We start from the raw sequence: 24,767 nt of genomic DNA, 5'->3' as shown, positions 1-24,767 counted from the left end.
GGCTCTAGCCGTGTATGAGTGGGGTACGGGTGAACAGCTGAGTAGGCCGGGAGGTGGCCCTCAGGGAATAGCTTCGGTACTGGGTGCCACGGTGAGTGAAAGTTAGCTGTGAGCTAGCTAGCTGTGAAGATCAGAAGTAGTGGTACAGGGATTATGGCAGGAATCCGGCGTTGTTGTGGAGAGACAATCCGATATTGGTAAACAAGCGAGTATTATCCTGGCTAAAAACAGGGTGGTATCTGTGCAGAGGGTAAAAGCCGCTAGCAGTGGCTAACAATGACTAAATAGCTTGTAGCTAATTAGCTGGTTAGCTTCTGGAGATTCTTGAAAGTGTTCTAAAATTGAAAATAATAACGATTCCGTATCACATTGGGTGAGGCAGGTTACCGGAAGGTATAATCGAATAAAAATCTGAAAAGAGATGCAGTCCTTGCGGTCGGAGGCCGAGCAATTGCCATACCAGGCAATGATGCAACTGGTCAGGATGCTCTCGATGTTGCAGCTGTAGAACCTTTTGAGGTCCCTATAGGCTATCTCGTCGTTGTCGGTGATCAGGCCTACCACTGTTTTGTTGTATGCAAACTTAATGATAGTGTTGGAGTTGAGCCTGACCATGCAGAACAGGGAGTACAGGAGGGGACTGAGCACGCACCCCTGGGGAGCTCCAGTGCTGAGGATCAACGTGGCAGATGTGTTGCTACCTACCCTCACCACCTTGGGCGGCCCGTCAGGAAGTCCAGGATCCAGTTCCTTAGCTTAGTGATGAGATTTGAGTGTACTATGGTGTTGAACGCTGAGCTGTAGTCAATGAATAGAATTCTCACATAGGTGTTTCTTTTGTCCAGGTGGGAAAGGGCAGTGTGGGAGTGCAATAGAGATTGCATGACCTGTGGATCTGTTTGGGCGGTATGCAAATTGGAGTGGGTCTAGGGTTTCTGGGATAATGGTGTTGTGAGCCATTACCAGCCTTTCAAAGCACTTCATGGCTACGGATGCGAGTGCTACGGGTCTGTAGTCATTTAGGCAGGTTGCCTTTGTGTTCTTGGGCACAGGGCCTATGGTGGTCTACTTGAAACATGTTGGTATTACAGACTCAATCAGGGACATGTTGAAAATGTCAGTGAAGACACCTGCCAGTTGGTCAGCACATACCCGGAGCACACGTCCTGGTAATCCGTCTGGCCCCGCAGCCTTGTGTATGTTGACCTGTTTTAAGGTCTTACTCACATCGGCTACGGAGAGCGTGATCACACAGTCGTCCGGAACAGCTGATGCTCTCATGCACGCCTCAGTGTTGCTTGACTCAAAGCGAGCATAGAAGTGATTTAGCTCGTCTGGTAGGTTCGTGTCACTGGGCAGCTCGCCGCTGTGCTTCCCTTTGTAGTCTGTAATAGTTTGCAAGCCCTGCCACATCTGACGAGCGTCTGAGCCGGTGTAGTATGATTCAATCTTAGCCCTGTATTGACGCTTTGCCTGTTTGATGGTTCGTCGCAGGGCATAGCGGGATTTCTTGTAAGCTTCCAGATTAGAGTCCCGCACCTTGAAAGCGGCAGCTCTACCCTTTAGCTCAGTGCGAATGTTGGCTGTAATCCATGGCTTCTAGTTGGGGCATGTTCGTACAGTCACTGTGGGGACGATGTCCTCGATGCACTTATTGATAAAACCAGTGACTGATGTGGTGTATTCCTCAATGTCATCGGAAGAATCCCGGAACATGTTCCAGTCTGTGATGCAGAACAGTCCTGTAGTTGAGAACGACTAAGGGCTGTTCTTACGCACGGCGCAACACGGACGCGGAGTGCCTGGACACAGCCCTTAGCCGTGGTATATTGGCCATATCACAATCCCCCGTGGTGCCTTATTGCTATTATAAACTGATTACCAACGTAATTAGAGCAGTATAAATACGTGTTTGTCATATTCTGATGTACTACGGCTGTCAGCCAATCAGCATTCAGGGCTTAAACCACCCAGTTTATAATGCGGTTTAGATCGTACAATCATTCTCTACACTGTACTTGCCTGTTTTGTCACATAAACTGAAATTAGGCGAACTATTAGAATTTTAGCAACCAGGAAATGACAGAGCGATTTCTGCATAGTGCACCTTTAACAAAAGTGAAATTTTAATCAACTGTTTTTTTAAATGATGCACCTGTATGAACTCAATCTTTTTGGGGAATTTGGCTTGTCTTGAATGCCCCACTGACATGCTATGGACCCAGTTTTGACCCGAAGCTGTGTGGGTCCTGTTCTGACTGTCTGTGTTCTCTCCTGCAGGACGGTGTTTGTGTTGTCGGAGGTGTTGGATGAGCAGCTGAAGGCTCTGTGGTTCTCCCCCTTCCACACTGACGACATGGAGGCTGAACTAGACATGGTGAGACACCTGTTGTGTGTGTGTGTGTGTGTGTGTGTGTGTGTGTGTGTGTGTGTGAGTAAACCTCTCTGTCTCTAGGTGAAGGTGGACCTGCTAGGCCTGGCCCAGGAGTGTTGTCCAGAGTTGGACCTGAAGTCAGAGCTGGAACGCTCCTTCCTGTCTGAGCCTTTGTCTCCCAGTCATACCAAAACTAACAAGGGCTTCAGGCTGGGCAAGCACAAACACGAGACCTTCATCACCAGGTACACACACACACACTTTTATCACCTTCAGGTACATAATGTGATTGTATGTGACCCACATGTTAACAAAGATGCCTGTGTCGTCCTCTTCCTCCCTGCAGTGGTAAGTCAGACTACATCGAGCCAGCTAAGAGAGCCCACATGATGGCTGCTCCTCGCGGTCGAGGTAGGGGGGGCTTCGGGGGACAGCCCTTTCGCTCCAACGATATCTTCCGGCAGCGCAAACAGAACACTTCGCGCCCTCCCAGCATGCACGTGGATGACTTTGTGGCGGCGGAGTTTAAAGATGTTGGGACTCCCCTGGGCCTGTTGCCCCCCAAGCGACCCCCTAAGAGCTCCCCCAAACCCCCCACCAGAGGCCTGTTCACTGGGAACAGAGGCAGGGCTGCTTTCCACAGCCAGCAGACACGCTTTTTCACCCCACCGCAGCCTAAAGGAGTGCTGCTGTCTGGTATGTTGACACACACACACAAACAGATCGCTGTAAATTAACAAGTGGGTCTGTTGTCTTTTAAAGAAACTTTGACTAACATGTCTTCCCATCCCCCTCCCTTCTAGGTAACTATAATGCCCGCCGTGAGGGTGGGCGAGGTGGCACGTCGTGGAGTGGTCTGTTGCCACCGGTTACCCACAGAGGAACATACAGTGATGCCAGGGGCGGGCAGAGCAACTTCACACGCGGCCCCCTGCCCTCACGCCAGCAGCCTGCAGGTACACACACACACATGCTCGTTTGCACACGTACATACTGTATAAGCACACACATACATATTCAGAGAACAACATGAATACAAGATAACACTTTCATGCACAATTACTGATGGTCACCCTTGTTCTTCTCGCTCCCTCTCTTCCAGGTGCATATCGCCTGGCTCCGCGGGACCGCGCCCCTCGAGGTCGTGGGGGTACAGGCCTGTCATGGCTGAGTCAGGGAGGAGGGGGGAGGGGGTCCCAGGGGGGGAAGTTTAGCGGTGGGGGAGGCAGCGGAGGAGGGAGGGGACGACACGTTCGCTCCTTCACCAGGTAAACAAACCTGGCCAATGACTGCAGCCCGTCACGGCTCTTAACGGACCAATCAGGAATAATGAGTTCATCATCTCCATGGAAACGTGTCCTCTGTGGGATTCTATTGATGATGATGTGTGGAATTTGTTGTATTATGTTTTAGTTCTTTTACATTGTTGTTCAGACTCAATAAAGTTCTGTGATTGAGAGCGCTGTCTGGAGTAGTGTGTTAGTGTTCCTCACTGTGGTATGTTAGTATGGATGGATTGATGGTTGGATTGACAGAGGGATTGATGCATGGTGTATATGCAATGTAAGAAATCCATGATGAGCTGTATATAATTCCAATCCATTAGAATAGATGGAGTAAGACTATTGTACCTTAAGAGGAACAGAGATCAGAGGTGTTTCAGCAGACTTTATTTAGGATCTCAGAAGGCTGGTTTTCTCTGAGTTGAAGCAATGTCACAGGTATCTGCCAATCATCAAGGGTGGGTTCAGGAGATGCAACACCAGATTTAAAAAAATTGTGACGGTTAAATGAAGAAGGAATTGAGGAAGTTAAAGCATTTTCTCTCATTTGTGCCTACTGAACATAACCCAGTAACATTAGGAATGGCCCCTCAGATGACGGTGACCTCTCTGCTCTTGATGCAGTCGAGGGTAAGGCTGCGGGGGCGGGCCTTGCGTGACCCCTCCCCTGGCTGTGGGGAGGTAGGCGGGTATAAGGCTGGAGTGGGCAAAGCCGAGGGTAGTGATTGGGTTGAAGCCTGTGTTGGCCCCGCCCTCAGCAGGCCCCTGGTTGGGTGTTCCACTTGATGCTGGCTCCTAATTGTCCCGTCTTCTTGATGCAGTCCTCTGATTGTCTCGTCTCTATTCCGCTGTCCCCTGCATGGCTGCAGGCTCCGGAGTATCTCCAGTAGCTCCCTCTTCTCTAGATCCGCTTCTGCCAGCTCCTGTCTCCGCAGGCGCTCTTCCCCCAAGAGAGCCCGCACATCACACACCACCCTCGACACCTGGCCCTACACACACACACACACACACACACAGGGATGTGTCATAACACACACACAAACACACACATTCCTATAGGTAGTACATATGTGTGTGTCACCTTGAGGTCCTCCACCTCGCTCTTCAGCAGAGACTCTTTCTGCACCATGTGTCTCCTCTGAGAGTCCAGCCTCGACTCCATCTCACGCCTCACATCCTCCACCTTACCCAACATCTCTGCCCTGCAACACACACGTCACAATAAATCACAATATCCATTGTAGAAAAGCAATGACGTCGCCCTTGAGGTTCTAGAATATTGTAAATATTGGCACAGCTTTGTCAAGGATTTGTTAGGAACGACACAGATATAACATCCTAATATACACTGCCTTGCGAAAGTATTCGGCCCCCTTGAACTTTGCGACCTTTTGCCACATTTCAGGCTTCAAACAAAGATATAAAACTGTATTGTTTTGTGAAGAATCAACAACAAGTGGGACACAATCATGAAGTGGAACGACATTTATTGGATATTTCAAACTTTTTTAACAAATCAAAAACTGAAAAACAGGGCGTGCAAAATTATTCAGCCCCCTTAAGTTAATACTTTGTAGCGCCACCTTTTGCTGCGATTACAGCTGTAAGTCGCTTGGGGTATGTCTCTATCAGTTTTGCACATCGAGAGACTGACATTTTTTCCCATTCCTCCTTGCAAAACAGCTCGAGCTCAGTGAGGTTGGATGGAGAGCATTTGTGAACAGCAGTTTTCAGTTCTTTCCACAGATTCTCGATTGGATTCAGGTCTGGACTTTGACTTGGCCATTCTAACACCTGGATATGTTTATTTTTGAACCATTCCATTGTAGATTTTGCTTTATGTTTTGGATCATTGTCTTGTTGGAAGACAAATCTCCGTCCCAGTCTCAGGTCTTTTGCAGACTCCATCAGGTTTTCTTCCAGAATGCTCCTGTATTTGGCTCCATCCATCTTCCCATCAATTTTAACCATCTTCCCTGTCCCTGCTGAAGAAAAGCAGGCCCAAACCATGATGCTGCCAACACCATGTTTGACAGTGGGGATGGTGTGTTCAGCTGTGTTGCTTTTACGCCAAACATAACGTTTTGCATTGTTGCCAAAAAGTTCAATTTTAGTTTCATCTGACCAGAGCACCTTCTTCCACATGTTTGGTGTGTCTCCCAGGTGGCTTGTGGCAAACTTTAAACAACACTTTTTATGGATATCTTTAAGAAATGGATTTCTTGCCACTCTTCCATAAAGGCCAGATTTGTGCAATATACGACTGATTGTTGTCCTATGGACAGAGTCTCCCACCTCAGCTGTAGATCTCTGCAGTTCATCCAGAGTGATCATGGGCCTCTTGGCTGCATCTCTGATCAGTCTTCTCCTTGTATGAGCTGAAAGTTTAGAGGGACGGCCAGGTCTTGGTAGATTTGCAGTGGTCTGATACTCCTTCCATTTCAATATTATCGCTTGCACAGTGCTCCTTGGGATGTTTCAAGCTTGGGAAATATTTTTGTATCCAAATCCGGCTTTAAACTTCTTCACAACAGTATCTCGGACCTGCCTGGTGTGTTCCTTGTTCTTCATGATGCTCTCTGCGCTTTTAACGGACCTCTGAGACTATCACAGTGCAGGTGCATTTATACGGAGACTTGATTACACACAGGTGGATTGTATTTATCATCATTAGTCATTTAGGTCAACATTGGATCATTCAGAGATCCTCACTGAACTTCTGGAGAGAGTTTGCTGTACTGAAAGTAAAGGGGCTGAATAATTTTGCACGCCCAATTTTTCAGTTTTTGATTTGTTAAAAAAGTTTGAAATATCCAATAAATGTCGTTCCACTTCATGATTGTGTCCCACTTGTTGTTGATTCTTCACAAAAAAATACAGTTTTATATCTTTATGTTTGAAGCCTGAAATGTGGCAAAAGGTCGCAAAGTTCAAGGGGGCCGAATACTTTCGCAAGGCACTGTATCTCAATCCATCACCTCAAACACACAAACCTGAGCAGCTCCAATTCTGTTCGTAGCTCCGCAACAGAGTTGTGCTGTGATTGGTCTACAGAGAGGGGAGTGTGGCCACAGCCGCTAGGACACGCCCTGCTGCGGAACTCACACTCTAACAGGTGAGACTCTAGACCCCTCCTCTCCACCTGCACCGAACAACCTGTGGAGGTGGAAAGAGGAGTTAAGGAGAGGGATACAGAAAGTAACAGAAAGACTAAGTTAGAGAGCAACACTTGAGACCTACTGAAAGTCTCACTGTCTTTCTCACCCCCAACCCCTCTATCCTCTACCTCACTCCACCTTCCTCTACCCCGCTCCGCCTTCCTCACTCCAATTTCCTCTACCCCGCTCCGCCTTCCTCTACCTCACTCCACCTTCCTCTACCTCACTCCGCCGCCTTCTACCTCACTCCGCCTTCCTCTACCCCACTCCACCTTCCTCTACCCTGCTTACCTTCCTCTACCTCACTCCGCCGCCTTCTACCTCACTCCGCCTTCCTCTACCCCACTCCGCCTTCCTCTACCCCACTCCGCCTTCCTCTACCCCGCTTACCTTCCTCTACCCCACTCCGCCTTCCTCTACCCCGCTTACCTTCCTCTACCCCACTCCACCTTCCTCTACCTATCTCCACCTTCCTCTACCCCACTCCGCCTTCCTCTACCCCACTCCGCCTTCCTCTACCCCACTCCGCCTTCCTCTACCCCACTCCGCCTTCCTCTACCCCACTCCGCCTTCCTCTACGTCACTCCGCCTTCCTCTACGTCACTCCGCCTTCCTCTACGTCACTCCGCCTTCCTCTACTCCACTCCGCCTTCCTCTACCCCACTCCGCCTTCCTCTACCCCACTTCGCCTTCCTCTACCCCACTCCGCCTTCTTCTACCCCACTCCGCCTTCCTCTACCCCACTCCGCCTTCCTCTACCCCACTCCGCCTTCCTCTACCCCACTCCGCCTTCTTCTACCCCACTCCGCCTTCCTCTACCCCACTCCGCCTTCCTCTACCCCACTCCGCCTTCCTCTACCCCACTCCGCCTTCCTCTACGTCACTCCGCCTTCCTCTACGTCACTCCGCCTTCCTCTACGTCACTCCGCCTTCCTCTACTCCACTCCGCCTTCTTCTACCCCACTCCGCCTTCCTCTACCCCACTCCGCCTTCCTCTACCCCACTCCGCCTTCCTCTACCCCACTCCGCCTTCTTCTACCCCACTCCGCCTTCCTCTACCCCACTCCGCCTTCCTCTACCCCACTCCGCCTTCCTCTACCCCACTCCGCCTTCCTCTACGTCACTCCGCCTTCCTCTACGACACTCCGCCTTCCTCTACGTCACTCCGCCTTCCTCTACTCCACTCCGCCTTCCTCTACCCCACTCCGCCTTCCTCTACCCCACTTCGCCTTCCTCTACCCCACTCCGCCTTCTTCTACCCCACTCCGCCTTCCTCTACCCCACTCCGCCTTCCTCTACCCCACTCCGCCTTCCTCTACCCCACTCCGCCTTCTTCTACCCCACTCCGCCTTCCTCTACCCCACTCCGCCTTCCTCTACCCCACTCCGCCTTCCTCTACCCCACTCCGCCTTCCTCTACCCCGCTTACCTTCCTCTACCTCGCTCCGCCTTCCTCTACCTCGCTCCGCCTTCCTCTACCCCACTCCGCCTTCCTCTACCCCACTCCGCTTCCTCTACCCCACTCCGCCTTCTTCTACCCTGCTTACCTTCCTCTGCCCCACTCCACCTCCCTCTGCCTTCCTCTACCCCACTCCACCTTACTCTACCTCACTCCACCTTCCTCTACCCCACTCCACCTCCCTCTGCCTTCCTCTACCCCGCTCCGCCTTCCTCTACCCCACTCCGCCTTCCTCTACCCCACTCCGCCTTCCTCTACCCCACTCCGCCTTCCTCTACCCCACTCCGCCTTCCTCTACCCCACTCCGCCTTCCTCTACCCCACTCCGCCTTCCTCTACCCCACTCCGCCTTCCTCTACCTCACTCCGCCTTCCTCTACCTCACTCCACCTTCCTCTACCCCACTCCACCTTCCTCTACCTCACTCCGCCTTCCTCTACCTCACTCCGCCTTCCTCTACCTCACTCCGCCTTCCTCTACCTCACTCCGCCTTCCTCTACCTCACTCCGCCTTCCTCTACCTCACTCCACCTCCCTCTGCCTTCCTCTACCCCACTCCACCTTACTCTACCTCACTCCACCTTCCTCTACCCCACTCCACCTCCCTCTGCCTTCCTCTACCCCGCTTACCTTCCTCTACCCCGCTCCGCCTTCCTCTACCCCACTCCACCTTCCTCTACCCCACTCCGCCTTCCTCTACCTCACTCTGCCTTCCTCTACCTCACTCCGCCTTCCTCTACTTCACTCCGCCTTCCTCTACCCCACTCCGCCTTCCTCTACCCCGCTTACCTTCCTCTACCCCACTCCACCTCCCTCTGCCTTCCTCTACCCCACTCCGCCTTCCTCTACCTCACTCCACCTTCCTCTACCCCACTCCGCCGCCTTCTACCTCACTCCGCCTTCCTCTACCCCACTCCGCCTTCCTCTACCCCACTCCGCCTTCCTCTACCCCACTCCACCTTCCTCTACCCCACTCCACCTTCCTCTACCCCACTCCGCCTTCCTCTACCCCACTCCGCCTTCCTCTACCTCACTCCGCCTTCCTCTACCTCACTCCACCTTCCTCTACCTCACTCCGCCTTCCTCTACCTCACTCCGCCTTCCTCTACCTCACTCCGCCTTCCTCTACCCCACTCCGCCTTCCTCTACCCCACTCCGCCTTCCTCTATCTCACTCCGCCTTCCTCTACCTCACTCCGCCTTCCTCTACTTCACTCCGCCTTCCTCTACCTCACTCAACCTTCCTCTACCTCACTCAACCTTCCTCTACCTCACTCCGCCTTCCTCTACCCCACTCCGCCTTCCACTACCCCACTCCGCCTTCCTCTACCCCGCTCCGCCTTCCTCTACCCCGCTCCGCCTTCCTCTACCCCGCTCCGCCTTCCTCTACCCCGCTCCGCCTTCCTCTACCCCGCTCCGCCTCCCTCTGCCTTCCTCTACCCCACTCCGCCTTCCTCTACCTCACTCCACCTTCCTCTACCCCACTCCGCCGCCTTCTTCCTCACTCCGCCTTCCTCTACCCCACTCCGCCTTCCTCTACCCCACTCCGCCTTCCTCTACCCCACTCCGCCTTCCTCTACCCCACTCCACCTTCCTCTACCTCACTCCACCTTCCTCTACCCCACTCCGCCTTCCTCTACCCCACTCCGCCTTCCTCTACCTCACTCCGCCTTCCTCTACCTCACTCCGCCTTCCTCTACCTCACTCCGCCTTCCTCTACCTCACTCCGCCTTCCTCTACCCCACTCCGCCTTCCTCTACCCCACTCCGCCTTCCTCTATCTCACTCCGCCTTCCTCTACCTCACTCCGCCTTCCTCTACTTCACTCCGCCTTCCTCTACCTCACTCAACCTTCCTCTACCTCACTCCGCCTTCCTCTACCCCACTTCGCCTTCCTCTACCCCACTCCGCCTTCTTCTACCCCACTCCGCCTTCCTCTACCCCACTCCGCCTTCCTCTACCCCACTCCGCCTTCCTCTACCCCACTCCGCCTTCTTCTACCCCACTCCGCCTTCCTCTACCCCACTCCGCCTTCCTCTACCCCACTCCGCCTTCCTCTACCCCACTCCGCCTTCCTCTACGTCACTCCGCCTTCCTCTACGTCACTCCGCCTTCCTCTACGTCACTCCGCCTTCCTCTACTCCACTCCGCCTTCTTCTACCCCACTCCGCCTTCCTCTACCCCACTCCGCCTTCCTCTACCCCACTCCGCCTTCCTCTACCCCACTCCGCCTTCTTCTACCCCACTCCGCCTTCCTCTACCCCACTCCGCCTTCCTCTACCCCACTCCGCCTTCCTCTACCCCACTCCGCCTTCCTCTACGTCACTCCGCCTTCCTCTACGTCACTCCGCCTTCCTCTACGTCACTCCGCCTTCCTCTACTCCACTCCGCCTTCCTCTACCCCACTCCGCCTTCCTCTACCCCACTTCGCCTTCCTCTACCCCACTCCGCCTTCTTCTACCCCACTCCGCCTTCCTCTACCCCACTCCGCCTTCCTCTACCCCACTCCGCCTTCCTCTACCCCACTCCGCCTTCTTCTACCCCACTCCGCCTTCCTCTACCCCACTCCGCCTTCCTCTACCCCACTCCGCCTTCCTCTACCCCACTCCGCCTTCCTCTACCCCGCTTACCTTCCTCTACCTCGCTCCGCCTTCCTCTACCTCGCTCAGCCTTCCTCTACCCCACTCCGCCTTCCTCTACCCAACTCCGCCTTCCTCTACCCCACTCCGCCTTCCTCTACCCCGCTTACCTTCCTCTGCCCCACTCCACCTCCCTCTGCCTTCCTCTACCCCACTCCACCTTACTCTACCTCACTCCACCTTCCTCTACCCCACTCCACCTCCCTCTGCCTTCCTCTACCCCGCTCCGCCTTCCTCTACCCCACTCCGCCTTCCTCTACCCCACTCCGCCTTCCTCTACCCCACTCCGCCTTCCTCTACCCCACTCCGCCTTCCTCTACCCCACTCCGCCTTCCTCTACCCCACTCCGCCTTCCTCTACCCCACTCCGCCTTCCTCTACCTCACTCCGCCTTCCTCTACCTCACTCCACCTTCCTCTACCCCACTCCACCTTCCTCTACCTCACTCCGCCTTCCTCTACCTCACTCCGCCTTCCTCTACCTCACTCCGCCTTCCTCTACCTCACTCCGCCTTCCTCTACCTCACTCCGCCTTCCTCTACCTCACTCCACCTCCCTCTGCCTTCCTCTACCCCACTCCACCTTACTCTACCTCACTCCACCTTCCTCTACCCCACTCCACCTCCCTCTGCCTTCCTCTACCCCGCTTACCTTCCTCTACCCCGCTCCGCCTTCCTCTACCCCACTCCACCTTCCTCTACCCCACTCCGCCTTCCTCTACCTCACTCTGCCTTCCTCTACCTCACTCTGCCTTCCTCTACCTCACTCCGCCTTCCTCTACTTCACTCCGCCTTCCTCTACCCCACTCCGCCTTCCTCTACCCCGCTTACCTTCCTCTACCCCACTCCACCTCCCTCTGCCTTCCTCTACCCCACTCCGCCTTCCTCTACCTCACTCCACCTTCCTCTACCCCACTCCGCCGCCTTCTACCTCACTCCGCCTTCCTCTACCCCACTCCGCCTTCCTCTACCCCACTCCGCCTTCCTCTACCCCACTCCGCCTTCCTCTACCTCACTCCGCCTTCCTCTACCCCACTCCGCCTTCCTCTACCCCACTCCGCCTTCCTCTACCTCACTCCGCCTTCCTCTACCTCACTCCACCTTCCTCTACCTCACTCCGCCTTCCTCTACCTCACTCCGCCTTCCTCTACCTCACTCCGCCTTCCTCTACCCCACTCCGCCTTCCTCTACCCCACTCCGCCTTCCTCTATCTCACTCCGCCTTCCTCTACCTCACTCCGCCTTCCTCTACTTCACTCCGCCTTCCTCTACCTCACTCAACCTTCCTCTACCTCACTCAACCTTCCTCTACCTCACTCCGCCTTCCTCTACCCCACTCCGCCTTCCACTACCCCACTCCGCCTTCCTCTACCCCGCTCCGCCTTCCTCTACCCCGCTCCGCCTTCCTCTACCCCGCTCCGCCTTCCTCTACCCCGCTCCGCCTTCCTCTACCCCGCTCCGCCTCCCTCTGCCTTCCTCTACCCCACTCCGCCTTCCTCTACCTCACTCCACCTTCCTCTACCCCACTCCGCCGCCTTCTTCCTCACTCCGCCTTCCTCTACCCCACTCCGCCTTCCTCTACCCCACTCCGCCTTCCTCTACCCCACTCCGCCTTCCTCTACCCCACTCCACCTTCCTCTACCCCACTCCACCTTCCTCTACCCCACTCCGCCTTCCTCTACCCCACTCCGCCTTCCTCTACCTCACTCCGCCTTCCTCTACCTCACTCCACCTTCCTCTACCTCACTCCGCCTTCCTCTACCTCACTCCGCCTTCCTCTACCTCACTCCGCCTTCCTCTACCCCACTCCGCCTTCCTCTACCCCACTCCGCCTTCCTCTATCTCACTCCGCCTTCCTCTACCTCACTCCGCCTTCCTCTACTTCACTCCGCCTTCCTCTACCTCACTCAACCTTCCTCTACCTCACTCCGCCTTCCTCTACCCCACTCCGCCTTCCACTACCCCACTCCGCCTTCCTCTACCCCACTCCGCCTTCCTCTACCCCGCTCCGCCTTCCTCTACCCCGCTCCGCCTTCCTCTACCCCGCTCCGCCTTCCTCTACCCCGCTCCACCTGCCTCTACCCCGCTCCGCCTTCCTCTACCCCACTTACCTTCCTCTACCCCACTCCGCCTTCCTCTACCTCACTCCACCTTCCTCTACCCCACTTACCTTCCTCTGCCTTCCTCTACCTCACTCCGCCTTCCTCTACCCCGCTTACCTTCCTCTACCTCACTCCGCCTTCCTCTACCCCGCTTACCTTCCTCTACCTCGCTCCGCCTTCCTCTACCTCACTCCGCCTTCCTCTACCTCACTCCGCCTTCCTCTACCCCACTCCACCTTCCTCTACCTCACTCCACCTTCCTCTACCCCACTCCACCTCCCTCTACCTTCCTCTCCCTCACTCCACCTTCCTCTACCCCACTTACCTTCCTCTACCTCGCTCCGCCTTCCTCTACCTCACTCCGCCTTCCTCTACCTCACTCCGCCTTCCTCTACCCCACTCCACCTTCCTCTACCTCACTCCACCTTCCTCTACCCCACTCCACCTCCCTCTACCTTCCTCTCCCTCACTCCACCTTCCTCTACCCCGCTTACCTTCCTCTACCTCGCTCCGCCTTCCTCTACCCCACTATGCCTTCCTCTACCCCGCTTACCTTCCTCTACCCCACTCCACCTCACTCCGCCTTCCTCTACCTCACTCCGCCTTCCTCTACCCCACTCCACCTTCCTCTACCTCACTCCACCTTCCTCTACCCCACTCCACCTCCCTCTACCTTCCTCTCCCTCACTCCACCTTCCTCTACCCCGCTTACCTTCCTCTACCTCGCTCTGCCTTCCTCTACCCCACTCCGCCTTCCACTACCCCACTCCGTCTTCCTCTACCCCACTCCGCCTTCCTCTACCCCACTCCGCCTTCCTCTACCCCGCTCCGCCTTCCTCTACCCCGCTCCACCTTCCTCTACCCCGCTCCGCCTTCCTCTACCCCACTTACCTTCCTCTACCCCACTCCGCCTTCCTCTACCTCACTCCACCTTCCTCTACCCCGCTCCGCCTTCCTCTACCCCACTTACCTTCCTCTGCCTTCCTCTACCTCACTCCGCCTTCCTCTACCCCGCTTACCTTCCTCTACCTCACTCCGCCTTCCTCTACCCCGCTTACCTTCCTCTACCTCGCTCCGCCTTCCTCTACCTCACTCCGCCTTCCTCTACCTCACTCCGCCTTCCTCTACCTCACTCCGCCTTCCTCTACCTCACTCCGCCTTCCTCTACCTCGCTCCGCCTTCCTCTACCCCACTCCGCCTTCCTCTACCCCACTCCGCCTTCCTCTACCCCACTCCGCCTTCCTCTACCCCACTCCGCCTTCCTCTACCCCACTCCGCCTTCCTCTACCCCGCTTACCTTCCTCTACCCCACTCCACCTCCCTCTGCCTTCCTCTACCCCACTCCGCCTTCCTCTACCTCCCTCCGCCTTCCTCTACCTCCCTCCGCCTTCCTCTACCTCACTCCGCCTTCCTCTACCTCCCTCTGCCTTCCTCTACCTCCCTCTGCCTTCCACTACCTCACTCCGCCTTCCTCTACCCCACTCCTTCTTCCTCTACCTCACTCCGCATTCCTCTACCTCACTCCGCCTTCCTCTACCTCACTCCGCCTTCCTCTACCTCACTCCACCTTCCTCTACCCCCCTCTACCTTCCTCTACCTCACTCCGCCTTCCTCTACCCCGCTTACCTTCCTCTACCTCGCTCCGCCTTCCTCTACCTCACTCCGCCTTCCTCTACCTCACTCCGCCTTCCTCTACCTCACTCCACCTTCCTCTACCTCACTCCACCTTCCTCTACCCCACTCCACCTCCCTCTACCTTCCTCTACCTCACTCCGCCTTCCTCTACCTCACTCCGCCTTCCTCTACCTCACTCCGCCTTCCTCTACCCCACTCCGCCTTCCTTTACCCCACTCCGCCTTCCTCTACCCCGCTTACCTTCCTCTACCCCACTCCGCCTTCCTCTACCCCACTCCGCCTTCCTCTACCCCACTCCACCTTCCTCTACCCCACTCCGCCTTCCTCTACCTCACTCCACCTTCCTCTACCTCACTCCACCTTCCTCTACCCCACTCCACCTTCCTCTACCTCACTCCGCCTTCCTCTACCTCACTCCGCCTTCCTCTACCTCACTCCGCCTTCCTCTACCTCACTCCGCCTTCCTCTACCTCATTCCACCTTCCTCTACCCCACTCCGCCTTCCTCTACCCCGCTTACCTTCCTCTACCCCACTCTGCCTTCCTCTACCTCACTCCGCCTTCCTCTACCCCACTCCACCTTCCTCTACCCCACTCCGCCTTCCTCTACCTCACTCCACCTTCCTCTACCTCACTCCACCTTCCTCTACCCCACTCCACCTTCCTCTACCTCACTCCGCCTTCCTCTACCTCACTCCGCCTTCCTCTACCTCGCTCCGCCTTCCTCTACCTCACTCCGCCTTCCTCTACCTCACTCCGCCTTCCTCTACCTCACTCCGCCTTCCTCTACCTCACTCCGCCTTCCTCTACCTCACTCCACCTTCCTCTACCCCACTCCACCTCCCTCTACCTTCCTCTACCTCACTCCGCCTTCCTCTACCTCACTCCGCCTTCCTCTACCCCACTCCGCCTTCCTTTACCCCACTCCGCCTTCCTCTACCCCACTTACCTTCCTCTACCCCACTCTGCCTTCCTCTACCCCACTCCGCCTTCCTCTACCCCACTCCGCCTTCCTCTACCCCACTCCGCCTTCCTCTACCTCACTCCACCTTCCTCTACCTCACTCCACCTTCCTCTACCCCACTCCACCTTCCTCTACCTCACTCCGTCTTCCTCTACCTCACTCCGCCTTCCTCTACCTCACTCCGCCTTCCTCTACCTCACTCCGCCTTCCTCTACCTCATTCCACCTTCCTCTACCTCATTCCGCCTTCCTCTACCCCACTCCGCCTTCCTCTACCCCGCTTACCTTCCTCTACCCCACTCTGCCTTCCTCTACCTCACTCCGCCTTCCTCTACCCCACTCCACCTTCCTCTACCCCACTCCGCCTTCCTCTACCTCACTCCACCTTCCTCTACCTCACTCCACCTTCCTCTACCCCACTCCACCTTCCTCTACCTCACTCCGCCTTCCTCTACCTCACTCCGCCTTCCTCTACCTCACTCCGCCTTCCTCTACCTCACTCCGCCTTCCTCTACCTCACTCCGCCTTCCTCTACCCCACTCCGCCTTCCTCTACCGCTCTCCGCCTTCCTCTACCTCACTCCGCCTTCCTCTACCTCACTCCGCCTTCCTCTACCCCACGCCGCCTTCCTCTACCCCACTCCGCCTTCCTCTACCCCGCTCCGCCTTCCTCTACCCCGCTCCGCCTTCCTCTACCCCGCTCCGCCTTCCTCTACCCCACTTACCTTCCTCTACCCCACTCCGCATTCCTCTACCTCACTCCACCTTCCTCTACCCCGCTCCGCCTTCCTCTACCCCACTTACCTTCCTCTGCCTTCCTCTACCTCACTCCGCCTTCCTCTACCCCGCTTTCCTTCCTCTACCTCAATCCGCCTTCCTCTACCCCGCTTACCTTCCTCTACCTCGCTCCGTCTTCCTCTACCTCACTCCGCCTTCCTCTACCTCACTCCGCCTTTCTCTACCCCACTCCACCTTCCTCTACCTCACTCCACCTTCCTCTACCCCACTCCACCTCCCTCTACCTTCCTCTACCTCACTCCGCCTTCCTCTACCCCGCTTACCTTCCTCTACCTCGCTCGGCCTTCCTCTACCTCACTCCGCCTTCCTCTACCCCGCTCCGCCTTCCTCTACCCCACTTACCTTCCTCTGCCTTCCTCTACCTCACTCCGCCTTCCTCTACCTCACTCCGCCTTCCTCTACCCCGCTCCGCCTTCCTCTACCCCGCTTACCTTCCTCTACCTCACTCTGCCTTCCTCTACCCCGCTTACCTTCCTCTACCTCGCTCCGCCTTCCTCTACCTCGCTCCGCCTTCCTCTACCTCACTCCGCCTTCCTCTACCTCACTCCGCCTTCCTCTACCCCACTCCACCTTCCTCTACCTCACTCCACCTTCCTCTACCCCACTCCACCTTCCTCTACCTCGCTCCGCCTTCCTCTACCTCACTCCACCTTCCTCTACCCCGCTCCGCCTTCCTCTACCCCACTTACCTTCCTCTGCCTTCCTCTACCTCACTCCGCCTTCCTCTACCTCACTCCGCCTTCCTCTACCCCGCTCCGCCTTCCTCTACCCCGCTTACCTTCCTCTACCTCACTCTGCCTTCCTCTACCCCGCTTACCTTCCTCTACCTCGCTCCGCATTCCTCTACCTCACTCCGCCTTCCTCTACCTCACTCCGCCTTCCTCTACCCCACTCCGCCTTCCTCTACCTCACTCCGCCTTCCTCTACCTCACTCCACCTTCCTCTACCCCACTCCACCTCCCTCTTCCTTCCTCTACCTCACTCCGCCTTCCTCTACCCTGCTTACCTTCCTCTACCTCGCTCCGCCTTCCTCTACCCCACTCCGCCTTCCTCTACCCCACTCCGCCTTCCTCTACCCCACTCCACCTTCCTCTACCCCGCTTACCTTCCTCTACCTCGCTCCGCCTTCCTCTACCCCACTCCACCTTCCTCTACCCCACTCCGCCTTCCTCTACCCCACTCCGCCTTCCTCTACCCCGCTTACCTTCCTCTACCTCGCTCCGCCTTCCTCTACCTCACTCCACCTTCCTCTACCCCGCTCCGCCTTCCTCTACCCCACTTACCTTCCTCTGCCTTCCTCTACCTCACTCCGCCTTCCTCTACCTCCCTCCGCCTTCCTCTACCTCCCTCCGCCTTCCTCTACCTCCCTCTGCCTTCCTCTACCTCACTCCGCCTTCCTCTACCCTACTCCGCCTTCCTCTACCTCACTCCGCCTTCCTCTACCTCACTCCGCCTTCTTCTACCCCACTCCACCTTCCTCTACCCCACTCCACCTCCCTCTACCTTCCTCTACCTCACTCCGCCTTCCTCTACCCCGCTTACCTTCCTCTACCTCGCTCCGCCTTCCTCTACCCCACTCCGCCTTCTTCTACCCCACTCCGCCTTCCTCTACCCCACTCCGCCTTCCTCTAACCCGCTTACCTTCCTCTACCCCACTCCACCTCCCTCTGCCTTCCTCTACCTCACTCCGCCTTCCTCTACCTCCCTCCGCCTTCCTCTACCTCCCTCCGCCTTCCTCTACCTCACTCCGCCTTCGTCTACCCCACTCCGCCTTCCTCTACCCCACTCCGCCTTCCTCTACCTCACTCCGCCTTCCTCTACCTCACTACACCTTTCTCTACCTCACTACACCTTCCTCTACCCCACTCCACCTCCCTCTGCCTTCCTCTACCTCGCTCCGCCTTCCTCTACCCCTCTCCGCCTTCCTCTACCCCACTCCGCCTTCCTCTACCCCGCTTACCTTCCTCTACCCCACTCCACCTCCCTCCGCCTTCCTCTACCTCCCTCCACCTTCCTCTACCCCACTCCACCTTCCTCTACCCCACTCCGCCTTCCTCTACCTCACTCCACCTTCCTCTACCTCACTCCGCCTTCCTCTACCCCACTCCGCCTTCCTCTACCTCACTCTGCCTTCCTCTACCCCACTCCGCCTTCCTCTACCTCACTCCGCCTTCCTCTACCTCACTCCGCCTTCCTCTACCTCACTCCGCCTTCCTCTACCTCACTCCGCCTTCCTCTATCTCACTCCGCCTTCCTCTACCTCACTCCGCCTTCCTCTACCTCACTCCGCCTTCCTCTACCCCACTCCGCCTTCCTCTACCTCACTCCGCCTTCCTCTACCCCACTCCGCCTTCCTCTACCCCACTCCGCCTTTTTCCGCTCCACCTTCCTCTACCCCGCTCCGCCTTCCTCTACCCCACTTACCTTCCTCTACCCCACTCCGCCTTCTTCTACCTCACTCCACCTTCCTCTACCCCGCTCCGCCTTCCTCTACCCCACTTACCTTCCTCTGCCTTCCTCTACCTCACTCCGCCTTCGTCTACCCCGCTTACCTTCCTCTACCTCACTCCGCCTTCCTCTACCCCGCTTACCTTCCTCTACCTCGTTCCGCCTTCCTCTACCTCACTCCACCTTCCTCTACCTCACTCCGCCTTCCTCTACCCCACTCCACCTTCCTCTACCCCACTCCACCTCCCTCTGCCTTCCTCTACCTCACTCCGCCTTCCTCTACCCCGCTTACCTTCCTCTACCTCGCTCCGCCTTCCTCTACCCCACTCCGCCTTCCTCTACCCCACTCCGCCTTCCTCTACCCCACTCCGCCTTCCTCTACCCCGCTTACCTTCCTCTACCCCACTCCACCTCCCTCTGCCTTCCTCTACCCCACTCCGCCTTCCTCTACCCCACTCCGCCTTCCTCTACCTCCCTCTGCCTTCCTCTACCTCCCTTTGCCTTCCTCTACCTCACTCCGCCTTCCTCTACCCCACTCCGCCTTCCTCTACCGCACTCCGCCTTCCTCTACCTCACTCCACCTTCCTCTACCTCACTCCACCTTCCTCTACCCCACTCCACCTCCCTCTACCTTCCTCTACCTCACTCCGCCTTCCTCTACCCCGCTTACCTTCCTCTACCTCGCTCCGCCTTCCTCTACCCCACTCCGCCTTCCTCTACCCCACTCCGCCTTCCTCTACCCCGCTTACCTTCCTCTACTCCACTCCGCCTTCCTCTACCCCGCTTACCTTCCTCTACTCCACTCCACCTTCCTCTACCCCACTCCACCTCCCTCTGCCTTCCTCTACCTCACTCCGCCTTCCTCTACCTTCCTCTACCTCACTCCGCCTTCCTCTACCTCCCTCCGCCTTCCTCTACCTCCCTCTGCCTTCCTCTACCCCACTCCGCCTTCCTCTACCTCACTCCGCCTTCCTCTACCCCACTCCGCCTTCCTCTACCCCACTCCGCCTTCCTCTACCCCACTCCGCCTTCCTCTACCCCACTCCGCCTTCCTCTACCTCACTCCACCTTCCTCTACCTCACTCCACCTTCCTCTACCTCACTCCACCTTCCTCTACCTCACTCCACCTTCCTCTACCTCACTCCGCCTTCCTCTACCCCGCTTACCTTCCTCTACCTCGCTCCGCCTTCCTCTACCCCACTCCGCCTTCCTCTACCCCACTCCGCCTTCCTCTACCCCGCTTACCTTCCTCTACCCCACTCCACCTCCCTCTGCCTTCCTCTACCTCACTCCGCCTTCCTCTACCTCCCTCCGCCTTCCTCTACCTCCCTCTGCCTTCCTCTACCTCACTCCGCCTTCTTCTACCCCACTCCGCCTTCCTCTACCTCACTCCACCTTCCTCTACCCCACTCCACCTCCCTCTACCTTCCTCTACCCCACTCCGCCTTCCTCTACCCCGCTTACCTTCCTCTACCTCGCTCCGCCTTCTTCTACCCCACTCCGCCTTCCTCTACCTCACTCCGCCTTCCTCTACCCCACTCCGCCTTCCTCTACCCCACTCCGCCTTCCTCTACCCCGCTTACCTTCCTCTACCCCACTCCACCTCCCTCTGCCTTCCTCTACCCCACTCCACCTCCCTCTGCCTTCCTCTACCTCACTCCGCCTTCCTCTACCTCCCTCCGCCTTCCTCTACCTCCCTCTGCCTTCCTCTACCTCAGTCTGCCTTCCTCTACCCCACTCCGCCTTCCTCTACCTTCCTCTACCTCACTCCGCCTTCCTCTACCCCGCTTACCTTCCTCTACCTCGCTCCGCCTTCCTCTACCCCACTCCGCCTTCCTCTACCTCACTCCGCCTTCCTCTACCCCACTCCGCCTTCCTCTACCCCACTCCGCCTTCCTCTACCCCACTCCGCCTTCCTCTACCCCGCTTACCTTCCTCTACCCCACTCCACCTCCCTCTGCCTTCCTCTACCCCACTCCACCTCCCTCTGCCTTCCTCTACCTCACTCCGCCTTCCTCTACCCCACTCGGCCTTCCTCTACCTCACTCGGCCTTCCTCTACCTCACTCCGCCTTCCTCTACCTCACTCCGCCTTCCTCTACCTCACTCCGCCTTCCTCTACCCCACTCTGCCTTCCTCTACCCCGCTTACCTTCCTCTACCTCGCTCTGCCTTCCTCTACCCCACTCCGCCTTCCTCTACCTCACTCCGCCTTCCTCTACCTCACTCCACCTTCCTCTACCCCACTCCACCTTCCTCTACCTCACTCCACCTTCCTCTACCCCACTCCACCTTCCTCTGCCTTCCTCTACCTCACTCCGCCTTCCTCTACCTCACTCCGCCTTCCTCTACCTCACTCCGCCTTCCTCTACCCCACTCCACTCCACCTTCCTCTACCTCACTCCGCCTTCCTCTACCTCACTCCGCCTTCCTCTACCCCACTCCACCTTCCTCTACCCCATTCCACTGCATTGCATGGCACTCAAGCACTCCCCCACTCAGAGAGGCAGTAGCAAAAGGTCAAATGAAGATTGAAGGATGAGAACTTATGTTTTTAATCATGCAAATGAATGAAATCCAATCCAATACCACACAAACGCCAACACCCTGATACCTACCGCACTGGTAACATATGTAGTCTCCACCTGCCAACAACAGGTCACAGACACGTGAGAGTTCACCTAATACCAACCCCCCCCAATCCATCTGTTGCATTGGCGCTCATCGTCTGGGGGATGTTTCTCATTAAACATGTAGGTGGGATCCCTCCCTGAGTAGTTGGATGTTTCAATACAGATCTAGGGTCTTTTATTTGCATTTCACCCATAATCGTAAAGGTTGGGATTTGGTTAAGGTAAGATGATCCTAGATCTGTACCTAAGAGCAACTGCTACCTGGAGCTAAGGACATTGTTCATCCCAGCTGGGCTCTGTATGATGTCACCATGACGACTGGTCTACCACCTGCTCCCCTCACACAGGTGGTATATCATTTCTGCTCCGTCTAAACTCAACACACTTCCATGTAGTATACTATACATTTCTCTAATACACTTACACACACTCTGTATTGTCATACACTGTAATCAGTGGAGGCTGCTGAGAGGAGGATGGAATGGAGTCAATGAAATGGTATCAACCACAAGGAAACCACATGTTTGTTACCATTCCATTGAATCCATTCCAGGCATTATTATGAGCCGTCCTCCCCTCAGCAGCCTCCCCTGACTGTAATACACATAGAGCTGTAGTACCTGTCGAGGAACAGGATATGAAGGTGAATGGACACTCGTCCTCGTGTATGTGAAGTGTCTCCAGGCAGCAGACGGCATCACAACCCTGGCCAGAGTAAACACAACGGATCTGGAGCCTGGACAGGTCATTACGCATGTACCTAACACAGACCAGACCAGACAGTGGTTGTTGGAATAACCATATTATAGTGTGTGTATGTTTCTGTGTGTATGTGTCTGCATGGGTGTTTCTGTGTGAGTGTGTCTGCATGGGTGTTTCTGTGTGTATGTGTCTGCATGGGTGTTTCTGTGTGAGTGTGTCTGCATGGGTGTTTCTGTGTGTATGTGTCTGCGTGGGTGTTTCTGTGTGTATGTGTCTGCATGGGTGTTTCTGTGTGTATGTGTCTGCGTGGGTGTTTCTGTGTGAGTGTTTCTGTGTGAGCGTGTGTACCTGTGCAGTGGTCTCAGAGTGCTGATGTCCAGTGGAAGTCTGTCCTCAGGGCAGGAGTGGTGGTGTATGAGCCAGGAGCTGATGCAGGCGTCGCAGTAGGCATGTTCACAAGGGGCCTGGAGGGGGCGCTCCAACACATCCCGACACACACAGCACAGAAGCCCCTCGTTCACGTACCCCACAAACCTCTCTAGGTCATAACCCATCCTACGGCACACACAGACACACAGATCCATGCAGAGCAAAAACAGCCAGACACCCATACAGCAGCATACAGCAGTGTTAACTTCCTCCTCAATGTTCCTGGTTTTCTCTGTTTTTGAGCCCCTATGACTCTCCATTCTACTGGCATTCTATTTTACAGAATACACTGACCCTTACCTGAGACTGACAGACTCTCCTTCTCTTCCCTCAGTCCTTTCTTCCTCTTTGGACCTCTCCTCTCTCCACCTCTTCTTCTCTCTCCTGTCTCTGTAGTTTACCCTAGGTGAGGGTTTCTTCTGGCCCCTCCTCTATTTGCTCTCTCAAGTGCCATGTCTCTGTGGTGAAGTCTCCCTAGCAACAGGGATCCTCTGCCCAGGCAGCCAGCTGCTGGACGAGACCGCAGACAGACAGAGTTACACACACACACACACACACACACACGCACGCTAAGAGCAAGTGATGAAAGGAAGACTAGGCCTACTGTAAGTAATTCTGATTTATCTATTTGTTTTATTCAGACATTTTGGTGGGATACATCCCTTGGGATGAATCATTATGTTCTACAGGGGGTCCTGATGAAGCAACAAACACATTAAAGGCAGTTCCTTTCAAACAGGAACATGGTGTATCTACAAACATGTTTTCTCCCTCATCCCTTTCCCTCTCTGTCTCTTTGGATGTGGGATTATCATGGATTACGCTCCCCTCTTCTCTGATTGGATTGCAGACTCCATGACAACATCCTCACTGCACTCTTACCCCACATCAGAAATCAAAAAGCAACCCCGAAAGAGTGAGTGAGTGAGGGAGAGAGAGAGATATTAGAGACACATATTTCCCTCAGATTACACAGACCCACAAAGAATTCAAAAACAAATCCAATTTTGATAAACTCCTATATCTATTGGGTGAAATACCACAGTGTGCAATCACAGCAGCAAGACTTGTGACCTGTTGCCACAAGAAAAGGGCAACCAGTGAAGAACAAACATAATTGTAAATACAACCTGTATTTCTGTTTATTTATTTTCCTTTTTATACTTTAACTATTTTCACATCATTACAACACTGTATATTACATTATATGACATTTGAAATGTCTTCATTCTTTTGGAACTTTTGTGAGTGTAATGTTTACTGTTATTTTTTATTGTTTATTTCACTTTTGTTTATTATCTATTTCACTTGCTTTGGTAATGTAAGCATATTGGTCCCATGCCAAAGCTAAAGCCCTTAAATTGAATTGAAATTGAATTGAGAGAGACAGAGAGAGAGAGAAGGAGAGAGAGAGAGAGGGAGATGTCAACCAAACAGGCAATAAACAAAGAGATATCATAGTTATGATGATGAAATCACCACCACATGTCAGCAACACCATAGGATATAAAGCCTAGCTCTCAGCCCACTACTTATACCATGGCCATCGACTATGTGTTTTCAATATGCATTTTTTATATCATGCATTATGATAATATGGAAAATATAAACTCTAGTGTAACTCAATAGCAGTTTATGCATTTCAGTAAAACTTTTGTATTCTGCAATGTTGAATATTAATTCTGCATGCAACAACCTTCTGACCAGTACCTGCTTTTTGCAATGTGTGGGATTTAGCAGAAAGACTTGCCAGGATGTAATTTATTTGACCATTTATTTGACTTTTATTCTCTAGAGTTGTTTACTTACCACCAGGGCTCAGTGCATCTCAATTGGAATCATCATTTAATTCCGCAAACTCCTTCAAATTGACGTGACATTTTATAACACAAATATCCATGCAATCAATATCGATCGGTTTCATAAATGAGTCTGTCCTACTGTAGGGCAGGCAGGCTATTATCGTAAATCGGTTAAATTAACCATGGCATCAACCGGCGAAAATCAGATTATTTAGAAGTCAAACTGTACACTCGTTTTTACCTACCGGCACGACACCGGCTGACAGCGGCAGATTGTGTTTCTTATCGCAAGACGACCGAACTAGAGCAAACTCCACCGTTTGGGGCCGCGGGAGTAGAAAACGAGTGCACTCAC

The 24,767-nt window shown here is 55.0% G+C and overlaps 2 protein-coding genes across 4 annotated transcripts in view; one reads left to right on the top strand and one right to left on the bottom strand.

Moving 5' to 3' along the window:
• The window catches only part of LOC110507893 (protein virilizer homolog), a 27,121-nt gene extending 23,288 nt beyond the window's left edge, over positions 1–3,833 (top strand). For 2 of the 3 annotated variants that reach the window (XM_036967033.1, XM_036967024.1), the window contains exons 21-25: positions 2,281–2,377; positions 2,456–2,619; positions 2,721–3,070; positions 3,178–3,330; positions 3,477–3,693. In XM_036967033.1, coding sequence (XP_036822928.1) covers positions 2,281–2,377; positions 2,456–2,619; positions 2,721–3,070; positions 3,178–3,330; positions 3,477–3,646 — 934 coding nt within the window. In that variant the 3' untranslated portion in view covers positions 3,647–3,693. Of the gene's footprint in view, positions 1–2,280; positions 2,378–2,455; positions 2,620–2,720; positions 3,071–3,177; positions 3,331–3,476 lie in introns of all 3 variants that reach the window. The other variant, XM_036967015.1, reaches the window with a different exon arrangement.
• Positions 2,391–24,719, bottom strand: LOC110489435 (RING finger protein 151-like). Its single transcript, XM_036967042.1, has 7 exons — positions 24,420–24,719; positions 22,911–23,117; positions 22,530–22,736; positions 22,100–22,239; positions 6,651–6,813; positions 4,739–4,859; positions 2,391–4,646 (listed from the first exon to the last, which is right to left on the bottom strand). Exons 3-7 carry the CDS (start codon positions 22,733–22,735, stop codon positions 4,248–4,250), a joined length of 1,029 nt encoding a protein of 342 aa, XP_036822937.1. The 5' UTR covers position 22,736; positions 22,911–23,117; positions 24,420–24,719; the 3' UTR covers positions 2,391–4,247.
• Between the last annotated feature and the right edge of the window lie 48 nt (positions 24,720–24,767).

Source organism: Oncorhynchus mykiss, chromosome 3 (assembly GCF_013265735.2).
Source record: "Oncorhynchus mykiss isolate Arlee chromosome 3, USDA_OmykA_1.1, whole genome shotgun sequence".
NCBI lineage: Eukaryota > Metazoa > Chordata > Actinopteri > Salmoniformes > Salmonidae > Oncorhynchus > Oncorhynchus mykiss.
This window is presented reverse-complemented; position numbering and strand designations above follow the sequence as displayed.